The sequence below is a fragment of the Marmota marmota genome, unplaced genomic scaffold (genome assembly GCF_001458135.2).
Source record: "Marmota marmota marmota unplaced genomic scaffold, marMar, whole genome shotgun sequence".
Taxonomy (NCBI): Eukaryota; Metazoa; Chordata; class Mammalia; order Rodentia; family Sciuridae; genus Marmota; species Marmota marmota.
This window is the reverse complement of record NW_026000138.1, coordinates 714,791-725,549: the sequence shown is the minus strand read 5'-3', so window position 1 is coordinate 725,549 and position 10,759 is coordinate 714,791. Positions and strand designations below refer to the sequence as shown.

The 10,759-nt window shown below is 66.1% G+C and overlaps 1 protein-coding gene across 1 annotated transcript in view; it reads right to left on the bottom strand.

Moving 5' to 3' along the window:
- Ncor2 (nuclear receptor corepressor 2) overlaps positions 1-10,759 on the bottom strand; it is a 134,544-nt gene that overhangs the window by 14,877 nt on the left and 108,908 nt on the right. Inside the window, 13 exon segments of the mRNA XM_048785477.1 lie at positions 483-799; positions 877-1,002; positions 1,084-1,233; positions 1,670-1,924; positions 2,361-2,582; positions 3,216-3,570; positions 4,531-4,829; positions 5,234-5,320; positions 5,631-5,771; positions 7,221-7,371; positions 9,802-9,905; positions 10,125-10,229; positions 10,437-10,539. Of these exon segments, the coding sequence (XP_048641434.1) occupies positions 483-799; positions 877-1,002; positions 1,084-1,233; positions 1,670-1,924; positions 2,361-2,582; positions 3,216-3,570; positions 4,531-4,829; positions 5,234-5,320; positions 5,631-5,771; positions 7,221-7,371; positions 9,802-9,905; positions 10,125-10,229; positions 10,437-10,539 (2,415 nt within the window).

The following is a 10,759-nucleotide window of genomic DNA, read 5'->3' as shown; positions in this document are numbered from 1 at the left end:
TCACCCCGCCCCACCCTAAGTGAGCTCCCTGCCCTGGGGCCAACCTGCAGGAGGGCCAGTCTCAGGGGTCCCACCCGCCCCAGAGCTGGCTGTTTTAACTAAGCACCTACTAGGAACCAGCCCCTTGGAAAGGGCAGGGAACAAGATGGCCAAGGGCACCATGGCTAGCGCCTCCTGCCGAGAGGCCTTCTATAGACCAGCAAAGGGCCAACTGACCGTGGCTGAGGGCAGGGACTGCTCCTCCCCAGAAGGGCAGGGCAGCCCAGGGGGTCTCCGGGGCCCGAGGCTCCCGCACGTCCAGCACCAGGCCCACGTCCCTGTCCTTTGCAAACTCACTCCTGGGGCCTTGGTGTCCGGTTGTCACCACCCCACCCCCAACCCTCCCCTCATGCCCGGCCCCCTGACCCCATCAGGTGCCCGCCCAGCCGCTCTGCTCATCACCTCTGTCCAGCCCCTGCTCACCCAGCCGTCTGCCTGCCCACCTGCCACGGGGCCCTGGCACCACCCACAGTGTCCAGCACACCTGCCGCCCGCCCTCGCCCACCCTGCCCTGCCCGCCCTGGTGCCAACCTGGCCCACCTCAGGACCGTGGGCGTGCTAGGCTCCACAGGGGTGGCGGTGCCCTTCATGCCCGTGTTGTGCAGCACGCTGGGTCTCTGCTGCAGGGCGTCCTGGGTCCGGGGGGAGATGGGCGAGTGCTGCTGGCCATGAGGGTGGGGGGCAGGGCGGCTGCTGTTGGCCCCACCCCCGCTGCCACCACTGCTGCTGCTGCTGCTGCTGCTGCTGCTCTGCTCCGTACCTGGGCACAGGCTATCATCAGGGAGCAGCCCAGGCCCCATGAGGACCCGCAAGCCCAGGGGTGGAGCCCACGCCTACCGGGTCTCCAGATGGGCGCGTGCTCCACAGTCGCCGTGGACGTGAGAATGGACTTGTCCCGCTCCCGCTCCCGCTCTCGCTCCCGCTCTGACGAGGCTGTGCCCGTCGGCTTGGTCAAGGCACCTCCTGGGGACCAAGGCCAGACTCAGCCCTGATCCAGGGAGTGCTTCTCCCTGCTCGCACCCAGTGCTCGGGGACCCGTGGTACCTGGGGACAGTGGGGAGCTGCTGTGCCGGCTGCTGAAGGGCGGGGGCGCTGTGGGCAGGTAGGCCAGGCGGTCCATGGCGGCAGCCGGGGTGCCTGGCGTTGGAGGCACCAGCACGGGCAGGTGTGGCACTTGGGATAGGTCGATGATGCCTGGGGTGGGGACACGGGGCTTAGCCACAGAAAAAGGGGCATGGCGACAGCCAGAAGCCCCGCACCGTCCAGGGAGAATAGACTCACCTTCACGACCCCTTCCCAGAGTGTTGGACGGGCAGCCCCCGCCCCCGCCCTGGAGGGCCACTCCCTGCCTGGGTGGCCTCTGTTCTCGGGGCTGTCCCCTCACCACCAGCCTCACCCAGCCTCACTGTCTGGAACGCCCGTGGCTGGTTCTCGCCTTGGCCTGCAGCACTACTGCCAGGCGCCCAGGACACCAGGGATGCCCCCCACAGCCCCCGCAAGCCTGAGTGCCAGGAGAGCACCGTGCACGCGCACACGCCTGTGCCATAACCCCAAACCCCCAACCAGTGGGCGCGCAGTGGCTTCTGCACCCCAGCGAGCCCACAGAGCCGGGGAGAAGCCCACCGCCCACCTCGCGGGCCGGCGGCGTAGTTGAGCGCCAGGGAGGACTCCCGGGGTGAAAGGCCCCTCAGCATGTCCGCGCGCTGGGCCATGGCACTGGCCGCCGCATTGTGGTGCATCTGCTGCGAGGTGATGTAGTCGTTGATGATGGTCTGGCGGTTCTCCAGCGCCGCTGTGTCCGGGTAGCCGCGGATGAGGTAAGGCGGGTACAGGTGTGGGTACGTGGGGTTGGGCGCCAGGTGTCGCGGCAGGTAATAGGCAGTGGCTGTGTGGAGGGGATCGAGGTCAGCCAGGCCACAGGGCGTGGAGACCCCTACCGTCCTTCCAGGTGACATGGGCTCCCGAGGAACGAGCAGTGCACGCCCGACCAGGCCACACGGCATTTCAGCTGAGGTGCCCATGTGGAGGCTTCAGGAGGGGCCTGCTGACCCCCCAACAGGTCTGTCCTTGGACAAAGGCCCCAACCTGGCCATGTGGCAGAAGCCCCCCGCCCAGCCTGATCCAGCTCAGGTCCAGGGCAGAGCCAGCCCCCAGCCCAGGGTCGCTCCAGGCCCAATGCGCCCACCCGGCGCTGGCTCCTCTAGGCCTCAGCACCCCTCCAGGGAGTCTGGCTGCTGATCCCTGAGGGTCCCTGTGCTGGTGCTGCTGAGGTCCCCGCCCGAGTCCCGCCTCCCAGGGCGGGGGTCCAGACCCGCAGTCACCTGCGTCCAGAGGGATCCCGCGGGGTATGGAGGTGGGGTCGAAGGCCAGCGGGATGTGCCCCCGGTACAGGTCCACGCCACTCACGCCGCGCAGCAGGTGCTCGTAGGAGGAGAGGGGGTGCGGGTGGTGCTCGGGCACCGCGCTGTGCGGGGACTTGGCGATCTCGCGGGGTGTTGAGGTCAGCTTCCGGTCCTGGGACGCCTTGCTGGAGGACAGGCTGCCTGCAGTGACAGGGAACACCTTGTTGGAGGACAGGCTGCCTGCAGGAACGGGTCACAGGACCCGGGCAGGGCGGGGGCTGGCGTCTGGGGAGCTGTCTCCTCCCCGGGCCGCGGCCCTCTCCCCGCCCCCCTCATTCTCTCTGCAAATCCTTCAACAAAACCCCTCGCCCACTCTTTCCCTCCGGGTTCCTTCATTCAATCTACCAAACATCTGTGCGGCCTCCGCCTGGCACCCAGTGCTGCCCAGAACGCGAGGCCCCTGGGACAAGACAGACCCACATCCCAGGCCCGCGGAGCTGACGCTTGAATCAGAAGACAGAGACAGACCAGGAACAGACTAGGACTCCAGGACAATAAATGTTCAGAATGAAACGTCAAACTGTCACGGACGTGACCAGAACTGAGAGGAGGGGTGTAAGAGTGTCCCAGAGGCTGGGGACTGAGCAGGGCAAGGGAGGTGCTGCTGGGGAAGGCAGAGGGGTTGGCACGTGCAAAGGCCCTGAGTGAGAACCAGGCAGAGACGCGCTCTGTGGGCGTTTGGAGGGAAGGCATGGAGGGGGAAAGAGCCCCTCCCGCAGGCCCGAGGCCATGGTGGGCCCCGAGGCAGGAGCCTACCGTGCCACCCACTCTCACCTTCCTGCAGGCGAGGCGTGGGCTCCCGGGTGGTCACGGGCGAGCCACGGGGCAGGTGGCTGGTGAAAGGCGCCCCATGGTCCTCGTAAGTCAGGGGACTCTGCCGTGGCTTGCCGAGCTCGGGCACGATGACCGGGGCCCCACGGGTGATGGAGCCCCCGGAGCTGCCCACAGCGCCAGGCCGGCCCTTCAGGCTCTCCTCGTAGCAGGCACGCTCCAGAGCCCGTGCGTCCGCCATCACGTCAAGTGGGTGCACAGGCGGGAAGGTCCGGCCAGGGCTGCCAATGATGGAGCGCACGTCGTGCTTCTTGGAGCCCGTGGAGGACGAGCCCGTGTCGTACTTGAGCGGGGTGCCCTGGGGACAGAGGGCGCCAACTCTCACGCCCAGCCCAGGACAGACGCCGGCGTCCTGCCTGCCCGGGCCTGGCCTCATCCTGGCCAGAGCTACCTGGGAGCTGCAGGAAGGGGCAGAAGGCTCAGCTGTCAGTCAATCCTCCCCAGGCAAGTGGTGGACCGTCCACTAGCCCTGGGGCGTACTGGAAGGAGCCCTGCTCACACGGGCCAAGCTTCCTCTGGTCGGCAGGGACCCTCCACGGTGCGCCCAAGACCTGGCTGGGAACCCCGCCCCACCGTCCTGAGCCAGGCCGTGGGTGCTGAGCTTGAGGGTGAGGTTCACGTTTGCTCTCTGGCCCAAAAGGGCAGCTGTGGAGCCGACGGTGAACAAGAAGCCAAGTCTCCCAGGAGCAGAGCCTTCTCTGTCCCAGCAGGCTGGGGAGACGGGGTCCATGCCTGGTCCCTTTATTCAGCCATGTTTAACCACAGTTTCCTGAGGAGGAGGAGCGTTCTAGCTTCTGGGAGAATATTCTAAAATCAGACTTGCCCCATCTTGGACACAAGGTGGGTCCTTTCCCATGGCTCCCCCGCTGCCCAGAGCCGAGAGCCAGTCCTTCCCCAGCCTCTGTGCGCCAGGGGGTGTGGACATCTTCACCCAGAGACATGGTGGCTGGGGGTGCCCTTCACCACCCGGGGAGCCCTCCTGACCCTCCTCACAACTGTACACCCAGCCACCTCCGACCATGAGGGGACAGTGCCCTGCAGGGGCTCCACAGACTCCTACTGTCACCATGGCAGCAGGTCCTCCCCGCCCGGCTGGGGCCGCAGGGGCTGCCACTTGCAGGACACAGGCTCGGGTTTGCTGGGACCCTGGGTGAGTCCTTAACTTCTCTGAACACCTCAGTGACTCACCAATAAATGGGGACGGAAAACCACGAGGATCACCGTGATGCCCCACGGCCTGCCACCCCTCTGCCCGTACCTGGGTGATGGAGCCCTCCTTGAGTGGCCGTGGGGCCAGGGGCAGCTCAGGGGTACGCCGGAGCTCCTCGCGGGGGATCTCGTGGATAGAGCGGCCCGCTTCCTTCACGGTGGCCACCAGGCCCTCGTGGGCTGGCTTCAGCTTGAGGGGGCCCAGGGCCTCCAAGGGCCGGGTCTTGTAGGCCTCAGCCAGGTCCCGTGGGGGCGGTGGTGGCGGGGGTGGCGTGCCCTCACGCTTCAGCAGCTTGGCCTCCCTGCGCAGGTAGTCCTCCTGGGCCTCCACATAGGACCGCGGGATCCCTGCCGGGCGAAGGGACCAACCCTCAGCACGCGCCGCACACCCTGCTGGGCCACCCTAGGTCCTCCCCAGCCAGGTCTGGAGCCCAAGTCCACCCGGGTGTGACCTCGTTAACATACGCGGACAGTGTGTGACATCCCAAGAATAGCACAGATCAGGGCTGGGTGCAGCACCTGCCCACCTGTGCCAGCCTGGGCTCCACCCCAGACCTGGGAACAGGCACAGGGCTGGCACCTCTGGCCACGCACACCACCCTCTGCAGGCCCTGCTGGGCCACCCCCGCCCCATAACAGGCCCCGTGAGGCGATCCCCAGAGGCCCGTCCACCCTCACACGCCCTGGGCAAGTGCCTGCACATCTGCGCCCCCCAGCTCCCATCCTGCTGTGCGCAGGGGCAGGGGCCGTACCTTGGGTGATGGAGCCGCGGATGTGGTGCTGCTCCTTGAGGGGGTGGGGGCTGTGCCGCTCTGGGGGCATGGCGCGTCCCATGAGACCTGGGGAAGGCAGGGCGTCACGGCACGTCCCCAGCCAAGGGGGAGGGTCTGCTAACCACTAAACTCACGAGACAGGCGGGGGCACAGGACCTAGCAACCAGTGCCCCGTCTTCTGGGCCTCATGCTGCCTCCAGATGGAGTGCAGCCTCAGCCGTCTGTGAATCAGGACCAGCCACCCCACCGCCTCCCTGCGAGGCATCCAGAGACCACTCACTGTCCCTTGACACCCGCCAGCTGGGAAGCCCAGGGCAGGAGCGAGGGCCCACACTTGTGTCCCTGGGGTGGGCAGTGGGCGGCGGGCGGAACCCACCCTCAATGCCTGCTGAGGAAATGGTCCTGCCCACACGGCCCTCCATCACATCGTAGGTGCGCTTGGGGGCCGGCGCCTCATGGGGTGCCCCTGAGCTGCTCCTGCCGTCCTCCTTGGAGCACTGGGACACAGACATGCCACCTGGAGAGCAGACGGAGGCACCTGAGGAGCTGGCCTCTGCCCGTTGTGGGCCTCCCAGCATCCCGGGGCTCCTGGATGGAGAGGCAGAGAGGCTGCCTGCGGCCACGGCCCCGGCTCTCCTGCTGGCGAGAGTCTGGCCCCACCCAAGGCCCTCAGGAGGCGTGGACACGGGCACGCCTGTGCAAATAGTCGTGAGCCTGCCGCAGAGGCCTGTGGCCATGGACAGAGGGGTGACAAGGGACGCCCACACAACCTGTCTGTGGGCGCCCGCGCAGATGTGCGTGTGCCCTGGGTCAATGCACGTGGGGTGAAGGAGTCCCTGTGGAGAGGTGACTCCTCATCCCCAGACAGGGCAGCATCTGTGCAGAGGGGGCAGAGGTCAGTAGCCGTCCCCTGCCCAGAGCTGTCCTGTTAGCTGCTGTGAGGATGACAAGCTCCAGGCTACAGGGTGTCTCAGAGGCCACCCTGACCACCAGCTAGTCATCCCCCAGGGACTCCACTGGGGCTGCAGCTCATCCCCAAGCCACAAGGCACCAGCTCCACTTCAGGGGTGGGGGGAAGCAGCTGGATGCAGTACCCTGGGGTCCGCACCACTGAGTACCCAGGGCTGCCAGGAAACGCCCGTGGCACTGAGCCCCTGCCCACCCTCACCCCAGGGCTCCTGGTTCCAGAATCCAGAGGTGGAGGGGAAGGACTGGGAGGGGCAGGGCCAGTGGGGACTGGGGTCATGGAGCGTGCAGAGCTGGGCCCAGCGGGGAGCGCGGGAACCTAGGCTGGGCCTCTTCCCTCACAGGCTGACCACAGCACTAGTAATAAAGAACTGGGTACTGGGGGGAAGGCCCCGGGCCAACCCTTGCCTGGCCTGCGCTGCCCTTCAGACTGCACTCCTAGTCTACTCTACCCCAGCCTGCCCGTGAACCACATCCAGGGGTCAGGCCTTATCCCCTGGTCCTGCTGTCCGTCTCCGAGGGCCAGGAGGACGCCCACATTGGGACCTAGGACCTAGGTAAGGGGCACCCCGTCTCCTCCACCCGGCTCTCAGCACAGGAGCCAACAGGAGGCAACCCCTGCCCTGGCTTGTCCACAGGCACCTGGCTGCTCTCCCATGCCACTGTGGGTCTGGGACACTCCCTTCTTAACCAGGGGTGGATGCACCGAGGCCCGTGGTCTGGTGGACAGGCCTCACGGGAAGGGCAGGTTTCCACAACTCAAAATTAACCAGGGACTTCTGACTCGCCTCTGCTGTGGTGTCCCAGGAGCTAACAGGGTGGGACGTGGCCTGGTCTAGTGTCTGCTCTGACCCCAGCCCTGGCACAAACTCACGGGGAGACGCAAGTGACCAAGTGACGAGCTCCCCAGCACCCTTCTCCTCCCAGCAGTGTGCTCTGGGCACCAGAGATCCCTGAGATGGGGGGAGGGGAGGCCAGGGGCTGCCCACCCTGCACTCACCCTCATAGGACAGCACATGGCCCTTCTTGCCCTCATAGATGACGTGGCCCTTGGGCAGGCTGTCCTCCCGGGCCCGGTCCAAACGACTGGGGCTGTCCTCGCCGATGATCCTGGTGATGGTGCCCTTGTACAGGACGTCGGCCGGGGTACCCTGTGGGGACGGAGAGCTGAACACGAAACCCTTGGTGACCTGATCCACACGTGGCCCACCTGAGCACATGTGTGCACACACGTGTGGCGTCTCCATGGGGGCATAGCCCACGGGGACACAGGGCACAAGGCGAGACGCACCAGGACCAGGAGCCCTGCTTTACAGAGGGCTGCCACGTAGCGATGGCCTGCCGACACCATCCTGATCTCTCAGTCTTGGGACTGACCCAGGGTGGACAGGGCCATGTGCTGCCTCAGACAAAGCGGAGGCTCGGGTGAGGTGCTCAGCCCAGAGCTGCCTGGCCATCGAGGTGGGACCTGGACTTGACCCGAGGCCTGGGCTGCAGTGGTCCCGCCCTGTGCCAGGTGGGGGCGCCACCATCAGGGAGCCCAGGGGTCAGATGTCTCAGGGCAGCTGCTGGCCACAAGACTCAGCTCCTGCCCCGGGTCCCTGACCAAGTGCCATTGCCCAGGCTTCCCGAAACCAGGACAAAGGCTCTGCTCAGTGCTGGGTGTCAGACACTGGCTCCTGAGCCTCCCAACCTGGGGCTGGTGACTCTGGCCCTGGCGAATGGCTGGCAGCGACCCTGGTCTGGACACGCCATGCACACTCCCCAGCCCCTCTCCCCAAGCTGTGACGATCCAAAATGTCCCCAGATGCTATCCAGTGTCCCCTGGGGGTACGACTATCCCCAGTGGAGAGCCACCCTTTAGAAGGAGCAAGCCCCTGCGGGGTGTGCTCACGCAGAGGGCAGGCTCTGTTGGGCGATTTCCAGGAACAGTGGACACGTCAGGACACCACTCTGGAGACAGGTCTTTGGGGAATCAAACAGCAAGCTGACCCAGCTGCTGTGTGGCCTTTTCCAAGTCCCTGTCTGTGTGGACCCCAGTTTGCACATCTGCAAAATGACGCCTCGACTCTGTCTGAGACTCTCAGAGGCACCTGGTACAGACAAGGTGTCCCCAGATCCGCAGCTCCCTCTTCCCTTCTGCGATCTCAGGAACAGACTCAGTAATGTGGAGTCCTACTGTGTTCCAGGCCCTGCCCTGGGGAACTGAGTCTCCTGTGGGACTCTGCTGAGGAGTGCGCCCTAGGGTGGGGACAGTGCCTGGCAGAGGCTTCGAGCCAGGACCCCTTGCTGTGACATGGGTGCAGAGGCGCAGGCGGGTGTCAGGCCAGGTGGCAGCTCAGCTCATTGGGAGAGTCCTCAGCAGGGGATCCGACATCCTTGCAGCAAAGGCCGTACCGGGGTTGCTGGCATTAGTGCACCTGTCACCGTATCTTGGGTGGGTGACACCTGGTGGTTGGGGTGGAGCAGTGTCTGCTGGGAGCTCAGGGGCTTCCCCACAGCAAGGTTCACTGGCGGGACCCAGGGGCCTCACATGCGCCCCATGGCAGGGCAGAGGACGGACACACAGCCAGGCTGCTGGCCCTGTCTGGGAGGGTTCGCTGGACATAGTCCGTGGAATACAGATGCCTGTGCCCAGGCCTGTGGCCACTCGACGTCGGCCCCATGAGCTTGCCCCCAGGTGGAAAGGAGTGTCAATCAGGACGGGGACGACCTCGGGCTTCCAAGCTGATCGTGGGGCAAGGTGTCTCAGCGGCCAGCGCCCCATGGCCAAGCAACGCTTCTGCATATGGTGGGCAAGAGCCAAGTCCACCCTGCCCTCATGGCAAGGCTGGGAGCAGTGTTACCCTCACCTGCCTCAGATTCTCTGGCAGCTGCCACCACGCCAGGATCAGCCACGGAGTCGGCATGGCCCAGACAGCTTGGTCCTGGCTGCCTGGACCCACGGCAGGTGCAGGTCAGGGGCTTCCACACTGCCCGTGGACCCCTACGACCTCGCAATTGGCTCTCTGGGAGGGTGTGTCCCTGCCCGAGTGTGGCAGGGCTGGGACCCAGCTGCCCTCGGCTGGCCTTTGTCCCTCAACCTTGCTCTCACACCCCACAAGGCTGCTGGGATTTCAAAACCTTCCCTTCCAGAGGCACAGCACTGAAGGGCACCGTGTCCCCTTGGTGGCCACAACTCCACTGAGTGTGCACACATGGCACAAGGCTGGGAGCATGTGGCCCCTCCTCCAGCAGGCGAGCCAGACACATCCGGCACACTCGGGGGTCTGCCATTCCAGCAGGCCAGAGCCACCACCTCGGCCCTCTGCCTGCGGCCCCTGCCCTGGATTCCGGCTACTCTGGCTCACAGCCCCCCGGTTGCCCACTAAATGACTTTTTGGGACTAGGCCTGCCAGCCGCGGGGCTTCACTGGCTTTGAAGTGCTCCATCCTCTGAAGCTACCCTGCCCGGCTGCCACCTGTCCACAGCCACTCCCTGTGCTACACGTGGGCTTGGAGGGCAGCGAGGCTGCAGCTCTGCCTGGCGTCCCAGCCCGACCATGCTCCAGGAGGCCCACCCTGCCCTGCCAGGACACCTACGTGGGTGATGGAGCCCCGGTAGGCACTGGGGCTCTCGGAGGGCCCCCGCGTGCTGGGTATGCCCCTGGTGATGCTCCCGCCCGCAACGGAGCCCAGAGATGTCCCTGCAAGACATGAAACACGGGCGCTTTGGGTGTCTGCAGCTGCCCCCCTAGGACCCAGGTTGGGGGGTGGCCCAGGGGCAGATGCTGGGGACCCAGGGACAGAGGCTGGAGACCTAAGGAAGTGGTCTGGGGGCAGATGTCGGGATCCATGCTGGGGTGATATGGGGCAGAGGCTGGGGACCTGGGGAGGGGGCTGGGGCGGCTGGTGATGGCCCTCACCTCTCAGCACAGACATCTCCTGGGCCGTGGGTGCGCCCAGGCTCTCGGGTGGGCCAGTCTGGCCCCGTGGCGACAGCTGTTCTTGCTTCACCCCACTGAAGGGCGCTGCAGACCAGCGAGAGGGTGGGACGTGAGGAGCAGCCCACCAGCCCTCATCCCAGGGCTGCTGCCCGGGCCTGCGGGCGCGAGGCCCTCCACAGGCATCCGGCCAGGACTGCTGGGCTGCCCACTGCTACCTAGAGCCCCACAGGCCCAGTCTCCCACCCTCACGCCCTCTGCAAGGCCACCAGGTGGGCAGGCCCAGGTCCTCACCAAGCTTCTTGGGGTCCATGGTGAGGGGCAGCCCCATGCTGATGGGGCCCACGGGGGCCTTGGCGTGCTCGGAGTATGGGACGTGGAGCTGGACCGACATTCCCTGCAGGGCCAGGGTGTGGGGTCACAGTGGCCCTCAGCCAGAGTAGCCCAGCTGACCCTGGCCTGAGGCTGGAGATGGCTGCAGTCCACCCTGCTGCGCACCTGTGTGACTGCACTCAGGCAGCATCCAGCCCTCCCCTCCCTGGTGCAGTTCAAAGAACACGGTAGGCAGAAGCAGCCCAGGCCAAATGGAGGCCACATTCCTGACCTGGCTACACTGG